The sequence below is a fragment of the Schistocerca cancellata genome, chromosome 1 (assembly GCF_023864275.1).
Source record: "Schistocerca cancellata isolate TAMUIC-IGC-003103 chromosome 1, iqSchCanc2.1, whole genome shotgun sequence".
Lineage (NCBI taxonomy): Eukaryota > Metazoa > Arthropoda > Insecta > Orthoptera > Acrididae > Schistocerca > Schistocerca cancellata.
The window spans coordinates 265,506,872-265,529,068 of record NC_064626.1 but is presented as its reverse complement, the minus strand read 5'-3'; the positions used below and the strand labels follow the sequence as shown (position 1 = coordinate 265,529,068).

Here is a 22,197-nt window from a genome sequence, read left to right as displayed (position 1 = left end):
CACATAAACACCCTTGCAGATAACGTCGCAAACTCTATTAGGCTGTTCGCAATGCTGTATTGTGTAGGAAGATAGACGTCATAAAACTGTAGCGAAGTTAAGAAATAACTGCTGAAAATCGATGCTTGTTACTGAGTGTGGTAACTGATCCTCAACATAAATAAATGTAAGAGACCGCACATAAATGTGTGGAAAGGCCTCTGTTGTCCGATTAAACTGTTGCCGAATAATCAATGAAAACAGTAAGAACCGTAAAATATTTATGGGTATTTGTCAGAGCGACATTAAGTAGAACAGCCACATAAAATGAGCTGCACAAAACCAGATCTCAAGCTGAGATTCATAACTAAGTTGCTAAGGAATTGTAATTCACCCACTGAAGACGTGTCTTACAGAACACTCCGATTGATTCCCTTCAGACGCTTAGCAGCTGGGAATGATATAAGAAATGCAGAAGACTCAAAGAAGAAGAGCACTTTTCAAAATGGGTTCATACAGTAAGCGCTAAAACACAACTGACATGTTAATCCAAACCCAGTGGCAGACACTACACTAGTGGCGTTGCGCAGTACGGTATGGCGTTTCCTTTTACTTCTAACGTGCTGTAACAAGCATTAATGCATGCTGGCGACCATATCATAATAGCTACTTTAGAGGAAGAATTATCAAGAAATATTTTTAAACTAAACGAAATTGGCCAAAATTACAATTTCAAAATATCTATGGAAAAGAGAAAAGTATCGCATTCCCAGGAAGACAACAGATGTGATTAAAAATACTGATAGAAAAGAATAGAGTAAGTAAGTCATTTGAAGTACCTGGGGCGTGACGTTTCTTCTGGTCATGATAAAGATATAAAAAATAAAACAGCAGAATTTCAGGATATCTATATAATGACAAAAAACATTAAACGGAAAAGCAATTAAAGAAATGCAACTGAAATTCTATAAAGCGATGGCTGTTTTGTTGCTAGTTGAGGCTTGGATAGCAAATAATAAATACATAAATCGCCACAGTGGCGTCAGAAATGATATACCTCATATAGAAACCAGAAGATGTAAACCAGAAGAATGATTAAGAAATGAATGTATTAGAAGTGAGCTTAAAATATCTACACGTATAAGCAAAACTGGAAAGAACGTATAAACCGAACAAAACAAGGTAGGTATGCTAAAAAAGTTTTGCAGTATCTACCCAGAAAAGATGCAAGGAGCTAAGTCGGGTAAGGGAACGATGAGGCTAAGAAGCTGGAGTCGGAACAGGTCCCTCGAAACTAGACCATGAATGTAGATGATGACGATAGTGATGACGATGATGACTGGTTACTCCTAAATATATCTTGTGAAAAGGTCATGAATTTAAAATTAAAGAGCTGATGACGACTGCTTACTCCTAAATATATCTCGTGAGAAGATGATGAATTTAAAACTATGGAGTTTCTATCTCGTACAAAGGTTTATCAACAGTCGTTCCTCCCGCGCACCATTCGCTGCTGGAGAAAATTACGACGGGAATGGCTGTGGTGTTTAAAGGACCCTGCATCGTACACTATACATTGTGAAGTATAGGCGTAGATGTAGATATAGAATCTGACTGTTCAGTGAAATTGGAAACAAGAAGTAGGTGGGTCAAACACTTAGCAAGGCGATCAGGAAAAATGCTGAAGATTTACAGTGTTTTGGTGTGCCTGAGAGTATCATTCGAGCTATAATAATAAGAAATACCTAAACAAATAAGTATGGCCCTTTTCAAGTGGCGTTGCAACACCAACTGGATGTACGAGGGTCACTCCAAAAGAAATGCACACTATTTTTGTAAAAATACAATTTTCATTCTGCATGGGTGAAAGTTTTACAGTGTGTAGATAGATCCTTCCCGCTTGTTTTCAAACTCAGTTCAACCTGTTCCCGTGAGTGGCGCCGTCACAGCGTGTCTTCAAGATGGCTGCTACACTTTACGTTCGTCAGAAGCAACGTGCTGTCATAGAATTCCTGTGGTGTGAGAACGAGACAGTGGGAAACATCCACAAGAGGTTGAAAAAGGTGTATGGAGATGCTGCTGTCGATCGCAGTACAGTTAGTCGGTGGGCAAGCAGGTTACGTGATGTAAGCGGGCACGGCAATATTGAGGATTGTCCTCGCAGCGGCAGGCCACGTACTGCACACACTCCAGACAATGTGCAGAGAGTTAACGAATTGGTGACTGCTGACAGATGCATCACAGTGAACGAATTGTCACGCTACTTTGGGATAGGGGAAGGAAATGTCTGCAGAATACTGAAAGTGTTGGCGTTAAAAAGGGTTTGTGCCAGGTGGGTTCCCAGGATGTCGACAGTGGCTCACAAAGAAACAAGAAAAACGGTATGCAGCGAACTTTTGGAACAGTACGAGAGTGGTGGAGATGAATTTCTTGGAAGACTTGTGATAGGTGATGAAACATGGCTCCATCATTTTTCACCAGAGACGAAGAGGCAATCAATGGAGAAAAAAAAATCAAATCCTCACCTTCTCCTGGAAAAGTTATGGCTATGGTGTTTTTCGATGTGGACATCATGCCAAGTGGAACCACCATAAATTCTGATGCAAATGTGACGACACTGAAGAAACTTCAAGCTCGACTGAGTCGTGTTCGACCATATCGGAAAAATCAGGATGTTTTGCTGTTGCACAACAATGCACGGCCACATGTCAGTCAAAAAACCATGGAGGCGATCACAAAACTCGGATGGACAACACTGAAACACCCGCCTTACAGTCATGACCTGGCTCCATGTGACTATCATCTCTTTGGGAAACTGAAAGACTCTCTTTGTGTAACAAGGTGCACGCTGCCAATCAGTGGCTCCAACAGGTTGGTCCAGAATTTTACCGTGCGGGTATACAGGCGCCTGTTCCAAGATGGCATAAGGCAGTTAAGAGGGATGGAAATTATGTGGAGAAATGAAAATATTGTTCCTAAAGGATGTATCTACACACTGTACAACTTTCAAACATGTAGAAAAAAAGATGGATTTAAAAAAAAAATAGTGTGCATTTCTTTTGGAGTGACCCTCATACATAGCGGCCGACGACCAATCATTGACCGTGAGTATACGGTGAACATCGTTGTGTCGCAAGATGATGATCAGCAGGTCACCTGTAGATGGCACTGCGGGAGAGCACGCCGTGGTGCACGCAGGGCCGGAGCTGCTCGCTGGAGCAACAGCTGAAGGGCGCGTCGTCGCTGACGAACTGCGGCATGTCCTCGCCCACTTCGGCGACCTCGGACTCGTTGCCGCTCTCGTACGTCGGCCACCTGAAGCACATCAGCGAAGTCTTATCATCTACCTACAATCACTCGAAGTAGCTGACTTTAAACCTTTATGCAGATTATTCGTATTTCAAGACGAACAGTTCGTCCAAAGAATAGATATCTTATTTATGATAAACTGCATAAAGAAAATTTTATACAGAGAAGCCGTAGTTAGTGTTCTCAGTTCCTCAAACTAGCACCAGCAGGATATTTGTAACAAATTATTTGTATTACACACTTTTGGACTCAGAAAATTTTGACTTGACATGTTACATCAAAGTATGATCCCATATGACATTGTGGAATAAATGTTGCCATAGTATGCCACTTTTTTTTCAATTTCTAAATCGCGTCTGTCTGAAAACATTCGCATCGCAAGCAAAAAAATTATAGGTGTACGCTTCTGCCAACTGAATTTATCATCAGATTTAATACTGCCAACTTCTTTTGTTTTTGGACTGTCACATTTTATACTTATGATGGATGGATACCTCTCACAAGATTTGATTTTCATGTAGTGTATCTTTGTGAAGTGTAGTAACAGACAATTGGCTGGAGGCTATATGTTAATGACCATGAAAATTTCATCAGCCTACCTTCCATTAGGAAAGTGAGTGCACTCAGCGACTGTTATGTGATTTATAAATTTTAGGGAGCAGCAATCAGCCGTCCTTTTTTTGTAGGTTTTATTACGCAAATCCAGATTTCGGCAAGTGCCTAGTCATTATCAATGCAACATTTTCTAATCTGGATGCATATTAGTCTCCTGTTGTTAGGATGTCAGTCACAGTTCTCTGAATACTACTCATTGATAATGGCTACGCACTAGCCGAAATCTGGATTTGCGTAATAAAACCTACAAAAAAAGAATGACTAATTGCTGCTCTCTATAATTTACAAAACATGAAAATTTCATTAACAGCTCATACACAACTTTGCTTCATTTGTTATTTATCACAATGTTTGTTCATCTGCATACAAAAAAAACTTAGTTGTTGGTAATGTCACTAATCAAATATCATTAATATACACAATAAAATGTAAGGATGGGCGAATGGAACTTTCTCAGCCAATACACGTAATTAGTCCCAGTTGGATGATCAGTGATACCTTAAAACATGTCTCTTCCTCTAAAGAATACAAATAAAGAAATGAAATATAGCTTAACATAATTTTATTGAATGAGAAATTCGTTGTTCATTGTGTAAATGATCTACAGTCTACTAGTCTTCTGTTAGTATTGGAACAGTGGTTTTCTATAAAATAATGGAACTTCGTGAACTGGCAGTTTTGTATGAATACATGGAAAAAATTGGAAGATCAAATTTGTTGGATTTTTCAGTTTAAAAGCAAAAACATGAAATCTGGAAAACAAAGTAGTGTCATCAAGACAATAAAAAGCCTAGGACTTCTGCTGTGAACAAACTAATGTATAATCATGGTCTATAGTCATCAGAATCATCAAATTCAATGTAAGTTTACAAAATAAAAGTTTTGTTTCCCACTGTAAAACCTCTATGACTTGCACAGCACCTCACTTAGTTACTGAGGAAACTGCAATTTATAATAACAATTTTGAGCTAATTTACATCTTGCTTGAGAGCAGTAACATTACATAATATATTAAACAAAAGTTAAATGATTTATAAGAAAACTCATATGAGGGTTAATGGTTGGATATAATTTTATTTAAAAATAGCCATCTAAAAATTAACGTTTACATCAAATAAAATGGTAAATTTGTAGAATTAAAAGAATTAACTAGACATAAAATAAAAAAAGCATGTAAACACTTCTTAAAGCAACTAATGGATGTTATTTAGATAATTAGGAAACCATTGAAGAAAAGGCAGATAAAGAGATTCAGAAGCAGCAAATTAAAAATAAAGATCATTTTCAAATAAAAACTAATAATAAATTTAGATGGTAATGGATTTGGATTATAAATAAGAATTTTACATGGCTTGCTTAACATTCCAAAGCCTACAAATTTAATAAAAATGTATAATTGTTGTCTTTTTATCTCAATATTTCAATATGGGAACCATTCCCATGCTTGTGACTTCATTTCCATATGACATAAACGCATTGAAAACTTCTTTCTCTACAAAAATTCTGTGGTGGAAAAAGCTGACCATTCACTTTCTTTGTGAGAATGTATCACTTATTTAAAAACACAACTGCTTATAATACGAAAATTAAGGTCAATTATATAATAATTTTGGGTAGTCACCATTTGGTCATCTTTCTGAATTTCAGCTCCATATATCTTATAATAAAGCATTGTTCCCATACTAAATGAAGACTAGTAACCTGAGGATCATTTACATCTTGAACAATGAAATTATTTTAAGCTATATTTCAATCCTATATTCATGTCCTTTATAAAAAAGAGCCTTGGATTAAGCTATCAGTGATCAGATAACTGAGAACTAATTATGTGCATTGTCTGAGAAGGTTCCATTCAACAGTCCTTACCTTTTGTTATGTCCATTAATAATCTTTGATCAATGTCATTACAAGATGCAAAGTTTATTTTGTGTGCAGATGATACAAACATTGTGATAAATAACAAATAGGGATAACATATGCAAAACTATATGAGCTTTAATGGTTTCTATAATAAATGTGAAGAAAAAGGTATGAAATCCTAAATAAACAGCTGTCTAACAAAGAATATGCAGAATTCAAGAAACTGGATAAAATATAAAATTACTGTGTATTTGTACAGAGGGAAATTTAATTTAAAAGAATGCATAGATAAAGTACATCCAAAGTAACGATATTATAAAAAAATTATCCAAAAAATCTGATACAGAAGCACTTCGAAAATTAGCAACAGAATTAGAAACAAAGATATAATACAACCTTAGTCAAAAATATTTGATAAAATTATTTAAGGATTATGAATTAAATAAGGATGTAATGTTATCATGTGATTAAGTAAAATTAAAGGTTTCCAAATTAAAATTGATTTCTAAGGATTATAAGGTTAGAGGTTTTTCTTACATAAATGGAAGTAACTGTACTTTTTGAAACTCATCTAAAATCTTAACAAAGAAAATACAGTTACAACAATGCAGCAATGTAAAGCCAACAAATTGGTGTTTTATATACCACAACTGTAAACACAGAAATGGACTTTGTTATAGAAAATATAATAGACCATTCTTCACAATACAAAAAAAATTATAGGTAACCCTTTTAAATGAAAGTGTTAGAAACATACATTACAGAAAAATATAATAAAACACTATTAGCTGTAGTTAGGACCCAAAATCAGCCCCAAAAATTTGGTTACCATTAGGCTATTAGAATAAAATATGTAAGCAAACTTTAAACTTCACATAAAAAAATGACCAGATGAAAGTAAAAAGTAATCAGTAGAATTCAAAGAATATAGAAATGTGATGTCATTAAATGTAAACTTTAAACATTAATGTTAACACTGAACACTAAACATAACAGTAAACGTTTTGCATTTAGTGTATACATTCACAACAATTATGCTGTTTGTACATTTAGTGTTAGGTATCAGTGAGTAGTATCACAGCAATACGGGGGGAGGGGGGGTCTGAAATGGTTGCTGAATGTTAGGTTAGGCCAAGGGTCAAAAGTCTTCTAACAAGGAGTACATCACACGAGAATCTCGATATACATCATTTATTAATTTGAAGGGAAAGGTTGCATTCAATTCCTGAATGCCTTAGGTGCGTAATCTCATTGTGAATAGAAGAAGAATAGGTGTACTCGTGTTCTTATACACTAGTGCTTACAGTACTGATAACATGCGCTCGAGAAAGTATGAGCCCTACCTGAACTTAAAGAAGTTAAGGGTACAGATCCTAATATTTTCAGTTTGTCAGCACTGTGGATTTTTTTGAGTGGAGAAAGTAGGAAAGACGTTGAAACACTGCAATTCGCATATGTTGTATCTGGGTAGCTTAGCTTGCATGATCATTGCTGGAAGAAGGCAAGATCTGAGTCAGATTTCCATAAATTGTTTATATCTGTCAGAAAGGTTCATCAGAAGTACAACCTAAGTGTTCTGTAGTACATATACCATGCATTTACAAATTGCATCCTGCAGAGTACGATTTTCTGGCAGTCGCCAAAGTGGGACAGTGATGACAGACCTCAGCTTGACACTAGTTGTTGTTGTTGTTGTTGTCGTGGTCTCCACTCTGTTTTGATTCATCTCTCCACACTACTTCACCCTGTGAAGGCCTATTCATCTCCAAGTAATGCAACCTACATTGATTTGGACCTCCTTATTGTATTCATCCTGTGATTTCCCTCCACAATTTCTTCTTCCCTCCACCCTCCCCTGCCCCACTCACCCACCCACCACACCTAACTGCGTCAGCAAACTGACTATTCATTGATGCCTCTGAATGTGACCCATTAACCAATTCCTTTGTTTACTCAAGTTGTACCATAAATTTCTTTTGTACTCAGCGCATTTCAGTACCTCCTCATTAGTTACTTAATCTACCAGTATAATCTTTAGCATCCTTCTGTAGCAGTACATTTGAAAAATTTCTATTCTCTTCCTGTCTGAACTGCTTAACGTCTATGTTATACTTCTGTACAAGGTTACACTCCAGAAAAATACATTCAGAACAGACATCCTAATATATTTACATTATATATTAAAAAATTCCTCTTCTTCACAAATACTTATCATCTGTAGCCAGTCTGCGTTTTATACCCTCTCTACTTCAGCCACCTGCAGTTATGTACTTCGAGACAATAAAAGCTTCTACAAAATAACAGTAACTATTTTCGCATTCTCAGTCTTCAATTGGACAACAGCCACTGAAATAAAAGAAATCTGGGAAAAAATTGTGAAAATGTTGGGGGGTGGGGGGTGGGTAGGAAGTCTATGTGTTTGATGTAGATAAATGATTTTGATGATTGTATAAAGAGTAGAGTGCTATGACTGGGTTGTTGATCAAAATGAGAGATGTCCAAGTCCAGTGCCCACACATAGAAACCTGTTTCAACTAGCACGAAAGACCTGCTGATTTTGATGTCATCAGTAACTATCAACATACCATAATCACTCCTTAGGGTACATCACCGTCATGTAATCAGGAATAACAACAGACATTACACCATGTAGCCTGGTAGGTAACACTCCAGTTATTCGAAACCATCTTCGTTTTAGAAAAACTTTTGTTTCGATCAGACTCTAAATTTTTATAATACTGTTTGATATGTACATGCATGTGTGCAAATATGTGTGTGTATGTGTATGTGTGTGTGTGTGTGTGTGTGTGTGTGTGTGTGTGTGTGTCTGTCTGTCTGTCTGTTATAATGTGGCTGTTCTTCTCTGAAACAGTCCACTAACATATTTCAGAGGATAATATGCAGTTTCCCTTGATCAGGTAGTCGTTTGATTACAATGCTCTGTAATTGTAGATCTGGGTTAACATCACCAGTGGCTGTTTTCGTTTTGCTGTTTGTTTTTCTACTTTTCCTATACAGCTGGTGGATGTTTCGAATATCTGAAAGCTTAAAGTTGGAACCACGAGGTAAGAGTCCTTTTAAAAGGAATTTGCTGCTGTAATACTGTTGAGCTCTGGGCAAGGGCCAGACTGGCTTTCTTGTGCATTCCCGTTCCCCTAGTTCACTTTCCAGGAGGATTATGGGACACGCGTTTTTCTGTGAAATAAACACGAAGTCTTCACAGAAGCCTTTTAGTTAGATAAGAGATCTCTAAACAGGTGTGGCTTCGCTCAGGGCATATGAATATTTGTTCTGGGTAAAATTTGGTTTCAACTTTCAGAATAAGCCTTCTCATAGGGTCGTACTGTCATTTTTGGGAGAGCCCGCTATTTTCGCTGTGCCTATGTGTACAACATCCGATAGGCCCTTTTCAGCATTGTACCATGGATGGGAGAAGTTTTCTAGCTTGTTTTCTACCTTCATCCACACCTAGGAGAACTATTGGTTCAAAAGGAGAAAATATATGAGAGCGGGAGATTGTTTAACATCTTCATTTGAGCTTTACTGGTCCGCATCTGGAATCTTTGCCAGCATTGGCCAGTGAGTTCCTGCTCTGACGGAAAACAGCCAAGTTCCAGAACAGCCAGAAGGAGAATACATCTCATTAGGCTTTGTAGAGTAAAGACTTCCGTTTAGGACATGAGAGATGACTGATGAAACGAGCCTTGCTGCCGCTACTCGGATAGGCCATCATTAAACGTGCAGCCGTCATTTAGCTGAGAAGTAAATTCACTCCCTTCATGAGCCGAGTATGTGACCTTAAAAGTCACGCATCCAGCTCGTTACTCGCACTGTGCAATTTGTCGATCTTTCCGTGTACTTAACTAGAGTCATAGAGGCGTGTGCCCTGCATCTCTCTCAAACGATTTTACAGAAATGTTCGGTAAAGAAATTTTCATTTTTGCTTTACTTGTAGCTTTATATGCAAGCTTCATGATGATGTGCTCATCATTTCGTATATGGTTGTAGTAATTGTGATATTTATGTAGAAGTAAGACACTACGTGAAATTCGAAAAACTTTGTCATGAAAAATAGGGATCGCTATGATTTTGCATTTGGTACATACTATATAACATGTCGCTGCGTATGGAATTTAGCTAACATACTGAATTTTTCTTTAGAATTGTGCGGTGGCTTCTATCTGCCACCAGTCTCGAGAAAATTGATTTGACGTAGCACACTCATATGCGACCGCGCCAGAATAAAATGGTCACAACTTTCCTGATATTTCATAAACGGTTGGAGATATTGGCAAATGATAGCATACGAAGAGGGGAGTATTTTGCCGTATGGTTATTATGCAGAACTTAATTATCTACCCTGTTATTCCATAGACTTTTTCGATGAAAGAATGTAATTTTTAAGGGTCATCGATGGCTGGTGAAACGAAAAATGCTATAGGTTTTGGAACAACATAAGTTAAGGTATTACACGTATTTTGTTTGAGGATGAGCTTTTTCATAAAATGCTGATCTTACTTTTCCTGAGTCCCTCACATAATAAACTTAATAAACCACTGTTTCACAATTCTCTCGCAACTGCCTCTGCACAATACGTTAGTGTGGTGACACTATGTAAACTTCGCCTGTGTTTTTCCCCTACAGCGCCCGCCCGCAGCCCCCACCACTGCTGCTCTTCCCAAGAGTGCCTTACCAGCCACGGAATACTGCAGGCACTCTTAACAACTTATGCAGTCATTGGTTTTGCCGTGAATTATTAACGTAATTCCTCCCAACACACCTGTGTCAAGGTTATACTTTAGAGCTATAATCCCTTCACCGCTTGTCAGTGGCAATTCCCCTGTTTAAAGATAGTAAATCTGTTAGCGTGACCATTTGTTTCCATTTATAGTTAGATGTTCGCTCCTCCCGTTAAAATGTCTATGTGAGTGATGTGCTACCCATTTGTTACATGATTAATTGGGCCACCCCTACTAATATCCATTTAAATAAGACGTTTTTCTCTGCATGACAGTAATCTTTCCTTAAAATTAATGTGCATGATCACTTTGGGTGGTTCCTTACTCCTTTGGTCACAAGAGTTTGGTCCTGTGCACCCTAGCGGTAGTGGTATGCTCCAACCACAATCTACACCCCACATTGTGTACGTGTGTGAGAGAGAATGTTAGAGTTTATATCGAGAAGCAAATGCAAAAGGAATGTCTATAGTCTACAGAACTGAAGAAGAATATTTTTCATGTGATATATTCTCTGGAGTCAATTTCCTTTGCGGTAGAGGTAATAATGATCCTTTTCAGTCAGATGTCTCTAATGGCTCCAGTGTCTACTTGGCGTTAAATCTAACCTTCCTTCATTGCCTAAAAGTCATCCTTTCGAAATAAAACAGGACTTCAGTAGACGATTGACATGTGAATTACTATGAAATTTACAGAATTTGGTTTTAGGTTGTTTAGAAATTATGATAAAACTTACGTAGCGCTTCTGAGTGTTAGACAAAGATGCTGTTAGGGTGGTGCTGTCGATCGTTAGTTTTCCCTTCAACACATTTTTAAAATAATCATTAATCGTTAAATTGTGACAACATTTTATTTTCTGCAAGTGTGTGAAAATATGTAAATACTGTTTAACGTGATTTGTCCTTAAGTTCGGATAGGGCTCATGTCTTCTCCAGGGCGTGTTGTAAGTACTGGAGGTATGTGAATTATGAGTACATCCATTCTTCTTTTCTTCACAATGAGATTATGTAGCTAAAGTATTCAGGAATACAATGGGAGCTTTCCGTTCATATTAATTAATAATCAAGATTCTTGTGCGATTTACTGCTTGTTAAAGGACTTTAAACCCTTCGTCTAATACTCGGCAAACATTTCAGGTACCCATTGCACTGATTCTACTCATTGACATTTAACACAAAGTAAACTTGATGTCAAACTGCAGCTGCCTGTTCGTGCTACCCAAAACTCCACTAATTTGGAGAATGTTATGTTACAGTACAGACAGAGGTGCTACATTAAACAGCCAAGATAGCTATTGTGCAGTATGTATTGATATCACAGGTTTCAGAAAACTACATTGTCATCATCAGATCTTCTTAGTTTGCTGAAACCTGTCATCTCAATAAATGATATACAATAGCAGTGTTAGCTGTTTGAAATTGTATTTCTGCTTCTACATTAATCTACATCGCCCCTTAACTTAACATTTTCAAGCATATATGATACGTCACAGTTGGACAGGAAAAATAGTTCCATTAAAATGCAATGTAAATACTTTCCAATTCTGTGATACATGAATTGAATCTACTACACGTGTGCCCCAGATTTACGGAGAACAACGAAATGGACCCTTTTTTCATGACGAGTGCAAAAAACTGTGGCTATATCACTTCAAAACTAGAAAGTCATCTGGACTTCGACTGATTGATCAATTTCACTTATACTTTATTTATTTATCCCACAGTCGTGCAACACAACACTGCGAAATGCAAATGATAATAAATTAGCTACTCTATTCACCAAACTTTTAAACATGTGTGCTTCGTAAAATCAAGTACCCCAAACAATTCAAACGCCTCCTATAACCTTGCGCCTCCTCAACAAAGTAATCATCATTTGCACAGACATTCCATTACCAATGTAAATAAAAGCGACAGAACTTTGCAAGATTAAGCACAAACTGATATTAATATGTACAAACGTGTCTACTTCTCAGTTTAAAGTGAAATATATTTTTTACATACAGGTTATTTGGAGTAGTATGTTGTCAATTTGTGGCTATTGCGAGGCGAAGCACATTTCAAGACTATATCTGTCTGCCTCAAGCTTTCCTTACGGAGTGACGAAATGTGACAATGCATGTTTGCCCATCAAAATACATGGTTACTTTCTTCTGGGTGAACCCCACACCCTCAATAAATTTGAAAAATAACGTGATTCCACTAGGCTGTGTTTTAAATCACTTTGTTTGCTCTGTTGTTGTTGTTGTGGTCTTCAGTCCTGAGACTGGTTTGATGCCAGCTCTCCATGCTACTTTATCCTGTGCAAGCTTCTTCATCTCCCAATACGTACTGCAGCCTACATCCTTCTGAACCTGTTTAGTGTATTCATCTCTTGGTCTCCCTCTACGATTTTTACCCTCCATGCTGGCCTCCAATACTAAAATGGTGATCCCTTGATGCCTCAGAACATGTCCTACCAACCGATCCCTTCTTCTCGTCAAGTTGTGCCACAAACTCCTCTTCTCCCCAATGCTATTCAATACTTCCTCATTAGTTATGTGATCTACCCATCTAATCTTCAGCATTCTTCTGTAGCACCACATTTCAAAGGCTTCTATTCTCTTCTGGTCCAAACTATTTATCGTCCATGTTTCACTTCCATACATGGCTACACTCCATACAAATACTTTCAGAAACGACTTCCTGACATTTAAATCTATACTCGATGTTAACAAATTTCTCTTCTTCAGAAACGCTTTCCTTGCCATTGCCCGTCTACATTTTATATCCTCTCTACTTCGACCATCATCAGTTACTTTGCTCCCCAAATGGCAAAACTCCTTTACTACTTTAAGTGTCTCATTTTCTAATCTAATTCCCTCAGCATCACCCGACTTAATTCGACTACAATCCATTATCCTCGTTTTGCTTTTGTTAATGTTCATCTTATATCCTCCCTTCAAGACACTGTCCATTCCGTTCAACTGCTCTTCCAAGTCCTTTGCAATCTCTGACAGAATTACAATGTCATCGGCGAACCTTAAAGTTTTTATTTCTTCTCCATGGGTTTTAATACCTACTCCGAATTTTTCTTTTGTTTCCTTTACTGCTTGCTCAATATACAGATTGAATAACATCGGGGAGAGGCTACAACCCTGTCTCACTCCCTTCCCGACCACTGCTTCCCTTTCATGTCCCTCGACTCTTATAACTGCCATCTGGTTTCTATACAAATTGTAAATAGCTTTTCGCTCCCTGTATTTTGCCCCTGCCACCTTCAGAATTTGAAAGAGATTGTTCCAGTCAACATTGTCAAAAGCTTTCTCGAAGTCTATAAATGCTAGAAACTTAGGTTTGCCTTTTCTTAATCTAGCTTCTAAGATAAGTCGTAGGGTCAGTATTGCCTCACGTGTTCCCATATTTCTACGGAATCCAAACTGATCTTCCCCGAGGTCGGCTTCTACCAGTTTTTCCATTCGTCTGTGCAGAATTCGCGTTAGTATTTTGCAGCCGTGACTTATTAAACTGATAGTTCGGTAATTTTCACATCTGTCAACGCCTGCTTTCTTTGGCATTGGAATTATTATATTCTTCTTGACGTCTAAGGGTATTTCACCTGTCTCACACATTTTGCTCACCAGATGGTAGAGTTTTGTCAGGACTGGCTCTCCCAAGGCTGTCAGTAGTTCTAATGGAATGTTGTCTACTCCCGGGGCTTTGTTTCGACTTAGGTCTTTCAGTGCTCTATCCAATTCTTCACGCAGTATCATATCTCCCATTTCATCTTCATCTACATCCTCTTCCATTTCCATAATATTGTCCTCAAGAACATCGCCCTTGTATAGTCCCTCTATATACTCCTTCCACCTTTCTGCTTTCCCTTCTTTGCTTAGAACTAGGTTTCCATCTGAGCCCTTGATATTCATACAAGTGGTTCTCTTTTCTCCAAAGGTCTCTTTAATTTTCCTGTAGGCAGTATCTATCTTACCGCTAGTGAGATAAGCCTCTACATCCTTACATTTGTCCTCTAGCCATCCCTGCTTAGCCATTTTGTACTTCCTGTTGATCTCATTTTTGAGACGTTTGTATTCCTTTTTGCCTGCTTCATTTACTGCAGTTTTATATTTTCTCCTTTCATCAATTAAATTCAATATTTCTTCTGCCACCCAAGGATTTCTACTAGTCCTCGTCTTTTTACCTACTTGATCCTCTGCTGCCTTCACCACTTCATCCCTCAAAGCTATCCATTCTTCCTCTACTGTATTTCTATCTCCCATTATTGTCAATTGTTCCTTTATGCTCTTCCTGAAACTCTCTACAACCTCTGGTTCTTTCAGTTTATCCAGGTCCCATCTCCTCAAATTCCCACCTTTTTGCAGTTTCTTCAGTTTTAATCTACAGTTCATAACCAATAGATTGTGGCCAGAGTCCACAACTGCCCCTGGAAATGTCTTACAATTTAAAACCTGGTTCCTAAATCTCTGTCTTACCATTATATAATCTGTCTGAAACCTGTCAGTATCTCCAGGCTTCTTCCATGTATACAACCTCCTTTTATGATTCTTGAACCAAGTGTTAGCTATGATTAAGTTGTGCTCTGTGCAAAATTCTACCAGGCGGCTTCCTCTCTCATTTCTTAGCCCCAACCCATATTCACCTACTACGTTTCCTTCTCTTCCTTTTCCTACTATCGAATTCCAGTCACCCATGACTATTAAATTTTCGTCTCCCTTCACTATCTGAATAATTTCTTTTATCTCATCATACATTTCTTCAATTTCTTCGTCAGCTGCAGAGCTAGTTGGCATATAGACTTGTACTACTGTTGTAGGCGTGGGCTTCGTGTCTATCTTGGCCACAATAATGCGTTCACTATGTTGTTTGTAGTAGCTTACCCGAACTCCTATTTTTTCTTCATTATTAAACCTACTCCTGCATTACCCCTATTTGGTTTTGTATTTATAACCCTGTATTCACCTGACCAAAAGTCTTGTAACATATCCATTTCCCTTTTTAAATTTTCTAATCTACCTGCCCAATTAAGGGATCTGACATTCCACGTACCGATCCGTAGAACGCCAGTTTGCTTTCTCCTGACAACGACTTCCTCTTGAGTAGTCCCCGCCCGGAGATCCGAATGGGGGACTATTTTACCTCCGGAATATTTTACCCAAGAGGACTCCATCATCATTTATCCATACAGTAAAGCTGCATGCCCTCGGGAAAAATTACGACCGTAGTTTCCCCTTGCTTTCAGCCGTTCGCAGTACCAGCACACCAAGGCCGTTTTGGTTAATGTTACAAGGCCAGATCAGTCAATCATCTAGACTGTTGCCCCTGCAACTATTGAAAAGGCTGCTGCCCCTCTTCAGGAACCATACGTTTGTCCGGCCTCTCAACAGAGACCCCTCCGTTGTGGTTGCACCTACGGTACGGCTATTTGTGTCGCTGAGGGGCGCAAGGCTCCCCACCAACAGCAAGTTCTATGGTTCATGTGGGGGTTGTTTGCTCTAGTACTTTCAAGTTCATCTATTAGTAACAGACGTGACCACAGTTTTGTCAGTTCGTTAAAATTGGTCGGGTGCCATGTATATTTCTGCACAGTACGGTCGTCAACGGTCGTCTTCTACACTCCTGGAAATGGAAAAAAGAACACATTGACACCGGTGTGTCAGACCCACCATACTTGCTCTGGACACTGCGAGAGGGCTGTACAAGCAATGATCACACGCACGGCACAGCGGACACACCAGGAACCGCAGTGTTGGCCGTCGAATGGCGCTAGCTGCACAGCATTTGTGCACCGCCGCCGTCAGTGTCAGCCAGTTTGCCGTGGCATACGGAGCTCCATCGCAGTCTTTGACACTGGTAGCATGCCGCGACAGTGTGGACGTGAACCGTATGTGCAGTTGACGGACTTTGAGCGAGGGCGTGTAGTGGGCATGCGGGAGGCCGGGTGGACGTACCGCCGAATTGCTCAACACGTGGGGCGTGAGGTCTCCACAGTACATCGATGTTGTCGTCAGTGGTCGGCGGAAGGTGCACGTGCCCGTCGACCTGGGACCGGACCGCAGCGACGCACGGGTGCACGCCAAGACCGTAGGATCCTACGCAGTGCCGTAGGGGACCGCACCGCCACTTCCCAGCAAATTAGGGACACTGTTGCTCCTGGGGTATCGGCGAGGACCATTCGCAACCGTCTCCATGAAGCTGGGCTACGGTCCCGCACACCGTTAAGCCGTCTTCCGCTCACGCCCCAACATCGTGCAGCCCGCCTCCAGTGGTGTCGCGACAGGCGTGAATGGAGGGACGAATGGAGACGTGTCGTCTTCAGCGATGAGAGTCGCTTCTGCCTTGGCGCCAATGATGGTCGTATGCGCGTTTGGCGCCGTGCAGGTGAGCGCCACAATCAGGACTGCATACGACCGAGGCACACAGGGCCAACACCCGGCATCATGGTGTGGGGAGCGATCTCCTACACTGGCCGTACACCACTGGTGATCGTCGAGGGGACACTGAATAGTGCACGGTACATCCAAACCGTCATCGAACCCATCGTTCTACCATTCCTAGACCGGCAAGGGAACTTGCTGTTCCAACAGGACAATGCACGTCCGCATGTATCCCGTGCCACCCAACGTGCTCTAGAAGGTGTAAGTCAACTACCCTGGCCAGCAAGATCTCCGGATCTGTCCCCCATTGAGCATGTTTGGGACTGGATGAAGCGTCGTCTCACGCGGTCTGCACGTCCAGCACGAACGCTGGTCCAACTGAGGCGCCAGGTGGAAATGGCATGGCAATCCGTTCAACAGGACTACATCCAGCATCTCTACGATCGTCTCCATGGGAGAATAGCAGCCTGCATTGCTGCGAAAGGTGGATATACACTGTACTAGTGCCGACATTGTGAATGCTCTGTTGCCTGTGTCTATGTGCCTGTGATTCTGTCAGTGTGATCATGTGATGTATCTGACCCCAGGAATGTGTCAATAAAGTTTCCCCTTCCTGGGACACTGAATTCACGGTGTTCTTATTTCAATTTCCAGGAGTGTACAATATATGTTGCATGAGATGCAAAGTGCTTTCGAGAATGATAACATTACTGCGTTATTAAAATGACCAGAGAGAACCACCAGGGAAACATACCTTCTAATGTTTACCACAAATCATGCCGTATGCATTTGTTCGCATGGCTGTCACATTTGCATTTTTTTTAAACACAGAGTGCCTCAAAAAGATTCATTGGATCACATACCGTGAGATCGATCAACCTCGGAAGGAAATGGCACTGGCACAGTGCGAGAACCGTGTGCTCGTTACGGTGTCGATCGCTGGACATCATTCCCGAAAAAAAAAAAAAATAAATAAAGAACTACAATGCTTTTCACGAAGAAAATAGCGCAAAACACGTCATGCTTCGGAGACTCTGTGTCAGGCTCGCCTGTTGTTTGTGGCTGTTATGTTCCCTATGTTCTTACATAGATTTTACCTACATAACTGGACATTAAACGTAAATGGAAAGTGTTATCCTTCATTTCCAATCCGAGAAATAGCTCACTAAACTCTACACGCTGTTCCTCATCACTATCGTGAAGATCTAAACACCAACGTCTTGAAACTACTTGCGCCGTCGTTGAATGCTTTGAGAAGTAGGAATTATAGTGATGTACTCTCGACGAAAATCACGCTGCACAGTTGTGCATGAATTACATACAAAATGCCTTCTGTCACTGTGTTAAGTGACAACTAGGCTCGATACACATTGGGTAATGAACGAGCTGCACAAGGAGACCATTGCTGGTAACCACACGAGCCGGCAGCTCACAACTGCTGCCAAGATAAACTTTTAATTTCAATGACTAAGTTAAACGTTACCCCGAGTATCTGTCTACATTCGTGTAGAAGATACAGACTCGTAAAAACGGATGACTTTTTTCTCAAACACTCGGTCGTCTTCCGTGGTGCACAGTGCCAGTTATGGGGAAGACCAGATGAATATTGCTATGTGCCAAACACCATGACCTGCTAACAGTTCACTTAAAGATATTAGAATTCCAACTTTTGTATGATCCACCGTCGGCTTTTTCAATCAGGCATAAAAAAATAGCAAGTGTGCAACTGTCGAAGCCACACAGCTTACAATGCACAATAATATTTAAACAAGAATTATCGCTGCAGATCTGTCAGGGATTATCCAGCACGACCATGGGAGATGTCAACAGGAGGAAATTCAGAGGACGGGGAACAGAATCATGCAGGCTGCAGGAAGCTATATCCACCAGCGTACGACTTCTGCAATCTGCACATCTGTCGCTGATAAAACCAACATGATGATAACATGAATACCTGTAAGTGCAACGTTTCATCAAAACGAATACATAGCGAACTTGCATGAGGTTTAATGACAGCGGCCAACTTTTGTGTTTGTTAAATGGGAAGGCAAATGTATACAGACTACAGCCGATATCGTCTGAATAACTATTGTACTAACAAGCCACAGACAGGATGAGCGTAGATGTAACGAATATATTCCCCAATCGACGTATAAGGTACTAATGTACTGAACTCAGGAAAGCCAGTCAGTTACCTAGTCGACTACCAACTTATTTTAAATTACCATATAAAGACATAAACCAAACATATGGCACTTTAGCGAGGTATTCGAAATGTGCAAACTTAACTATGATAACAAGGAAAGTTAAGAGCCATAAGACGTGAAGTTAAAGTCTCCTCAGTCAAAACATTTTTTAGAAAGATGTACTCCCCTTCTTATATATGTTCATGTGCCTTCATATCACAGAGAAAAAAGGATAATGTTTATATTCACGGAGTTCCCTGGCCTATAAAGTCGTATAATAGTGCATTCCTGCAGTGTTTCAGATGCTTACGCTCTGGACACAACGGTAAAGAGTAAGCAGTGCCGCAGTCAACAGAGGTGTGCCCGCATGACATCACGGAGTGCAACAGGGCCACACCCTCACTACCCCTGTGCGCATACATCAAACAATCGTAGCTGTATTGAACACATTCGACAGGTAGAAATTAAAAGAAAGATGGCTTACGAAGGTGTTTCATATAAGCACTAACATACGTTAGTGTGGCGTTGGGATCCGCTGTTAAAACCTATCAAAATGCGACCACGTTCCTATTAGGTAAGCAACAGTATGTACATACACGCAGTGGAAGTCTCGGATAGAAGAATTATCATCTCCAGCGGTATGCACACAACATGACGAATAATCATTTCGGCCACGACAAACGCACCAAAAAAGGAAGAAAATATTATCTATTGCTCCACTCGGAGAGTTACGACCAGAGTACATTTCTGCTGCTATTAATTGTTCACATCAGAAGTTACGGCTTCCCATCAAACATAGTATGCCCCAGGTCGCTACAATCCAAGCAGTCCGATAGACAAGGAAACAATGGCCTAAGTACCGAAGAATTCATCAACAATATTTGTAATATAATATTAGCAGTGTTGGAAGAGGCAAATCCTGACGTCTAGTTAGGATCACAGACACGGTGCAGCTTCATCAAGGACTTAGTTGAGAGTCTCTTTGTAGAATCTGATAACTTTAGTGGAGAACTACACCAAAGGTGTCATGCAGCGAAATCCATGCTCTATAAAGACAAATAACGACAGTGTTCTGATGCTGATAAAGTCGATCAGTTTGTCTGCATTGCTTAAACCAGAAGAGTGCTTCTTTTTTATGGCTACGACGTCGTTCAGAGCTACCAAATAGATGGGTGCAAAAGAAGTACTAAGTTTATTAAACGTGGCACAAAATGCAAACCTCTCTCTCTTTCCTAGCGTTCAGTTTCAGTTTATTTTAACAGATAACTTTTTTGTGACTGGATTCCTATGTCATTCCTGTTGCCACAATCGTCAGTTGATCACAGGAAGGGAAGTTGTGCGCCGTTTCTCTGTGAATTCTGAAAAATCTTTTCTGTGTATTAACTCATTTTAGCTGTTTGCGTATCGTGCGTTCTGAGGCGGAGATAGTAACCAGCCAAGCATTTACCTAAAGGAGCGTGGAAATACACGTAAAATCCACACTGCCCGGCGTACCAGACCAACGGTCACTTATTCGGATCGTGAATTCGATCTGCGTCTGGTTCACGTACCTGCCTCGCAAGCTAATGCGCTCCCTATTAAATTATATGAGTAAGTCTACAGACTACAAACATAGTACTAATAATAGGTACACGGCGTGTTAAAAAAAACGAGAATTTTGCTATATGGAGTGTCGTATTAATCTGACTAGAGCGATTTTGAAGTTGTCGCGTTGATAAACATATTTGAAAAGTATCTGAATAAAGTTAGTCTCATCGGATGTTCACTCGGGTGTGAGATGTCAGGTTAAATGTGTCCTAGTAGTATCGGTGATTATTTAATTTTTTATAAAAATGAATCAGGGAACGTTTATCAAATTTTACTAGATCAACGAAATGTAGTGCAGCAAAGTTTTAGAAATGTTATATATTGCTTCCAGCGGATCTGCTATGAGTAAGACAAGGGTTTACGAGTGGTATAAGCGTTTCGAAGAGGGTCATGAAGACGACGAAGAAAAGCAACAATCCTGGACGTCCCAGCACATCATTAAACGACGAAATCGTGGAAAATAGAAAATGATTAGGAACAATCGCCGAAACACAGTCAGCAAAATCGCTGAAAAATCTGCTGTATCAACTGGTTCGTGGGATAAAATGTTTTTGAATGTTTTGGTGACAACACTTCTGAGAACAAAATGTTTTCCGAAATTGTTGAATTACGAACCAGAACAGGGGCGAATGCTACTTGCTCAAGAGTCGCTAGATGCCTTCAACAATGATGCAGAACTAATAAGATGTGTCATAATAGATGATAAATATGGGTGTCCAGATGTGATGAAACTGAGGCTCAGTGGTCCCAGTGGAAAAGCATTCTGAACCATCAACAATGAAAGCTCGGCTAGTAAGTAGTCAAAAGCGAAGATTATGCATACTGTGTTCTTCGGTGTTAAAAGCGTAGTGCACCATGAGATCTTCCCACAAGGTCGAACGATCAATAAGGAGTATTACTTACAAGTTCAAAGCGCTGTAACACCCATATTCGTGGCGTAAGAAGCCAGAGCTTTTGAATCACAACAATGAACCTGCTCACATCAACATTTCCAGGCTTGGACGCATTTTACTTTTTTCTGTTAGCAGAAATAGAGCAAACCTTTTTATAAGCATAGATAAAATTAAAAACACTTTGCAGAGAAAGCTAAGAGCTATCTCAAAATCTATTTCCAGAAGTGTTGCGGGAATTAGAAAAACCTGGCATAAGGAGGGTGACCATACGTCCCGATTGATCGGGATTGTCCCGTTTTTTGAGGCTCAAAAATTTGTCCCGACTTTTTTTTAAAACAAGCAATTTGTCCCGATTTTCAAGGATTATTTTCAGACATTTACAAAGTGGTTAAAATATTTTCTGAGTGTCGATTTTATAAACTAGCACTTGAAACTGACATTCCGTACGTTGTTACCCCCTGATAATGTACAGCTTAAGCACTATAATTGTTGCGTACTCTTATTTTCTTTGCTTTTGCTCGCCATTGTTGTCAGCACTCAGTATCAGTTTCGTGAAGTGCTAGCACGTCGTGGCGATGCCGAAACGAAAATCAAAGTTTTCGAAAGAGCTTCAGAGGAAATTTCCTTGCTTCACTGCTACAGACAATGACTGTTCAGCA

At 39.9% G+C, this 22,197-nt stretch overlaps 1 protein-coding gene across 1 annotated transcript in view; it reads right to left on the bottom strand.

Moving 5' to 3' along the window:
* LOC126169221 (peripherin-2-like) overlaps positions 1 to 22,197 on the bottom strand; it is an 84,184-nt gene that overhangs the window by 49,323 nt on the left and 12,664 nt on the right. The window contains exon 2 of the mRNA XM_049920628.1: positions 3,136 to 3,294. Within this exon, the coding sequence (XP_049776585.1) occupies positions 3,136 to 3,294 (159 nt within the window). The remainder of the gene's footprint in view (positions 1 to 3,135; positions 3,295 to 22,197) is intronic.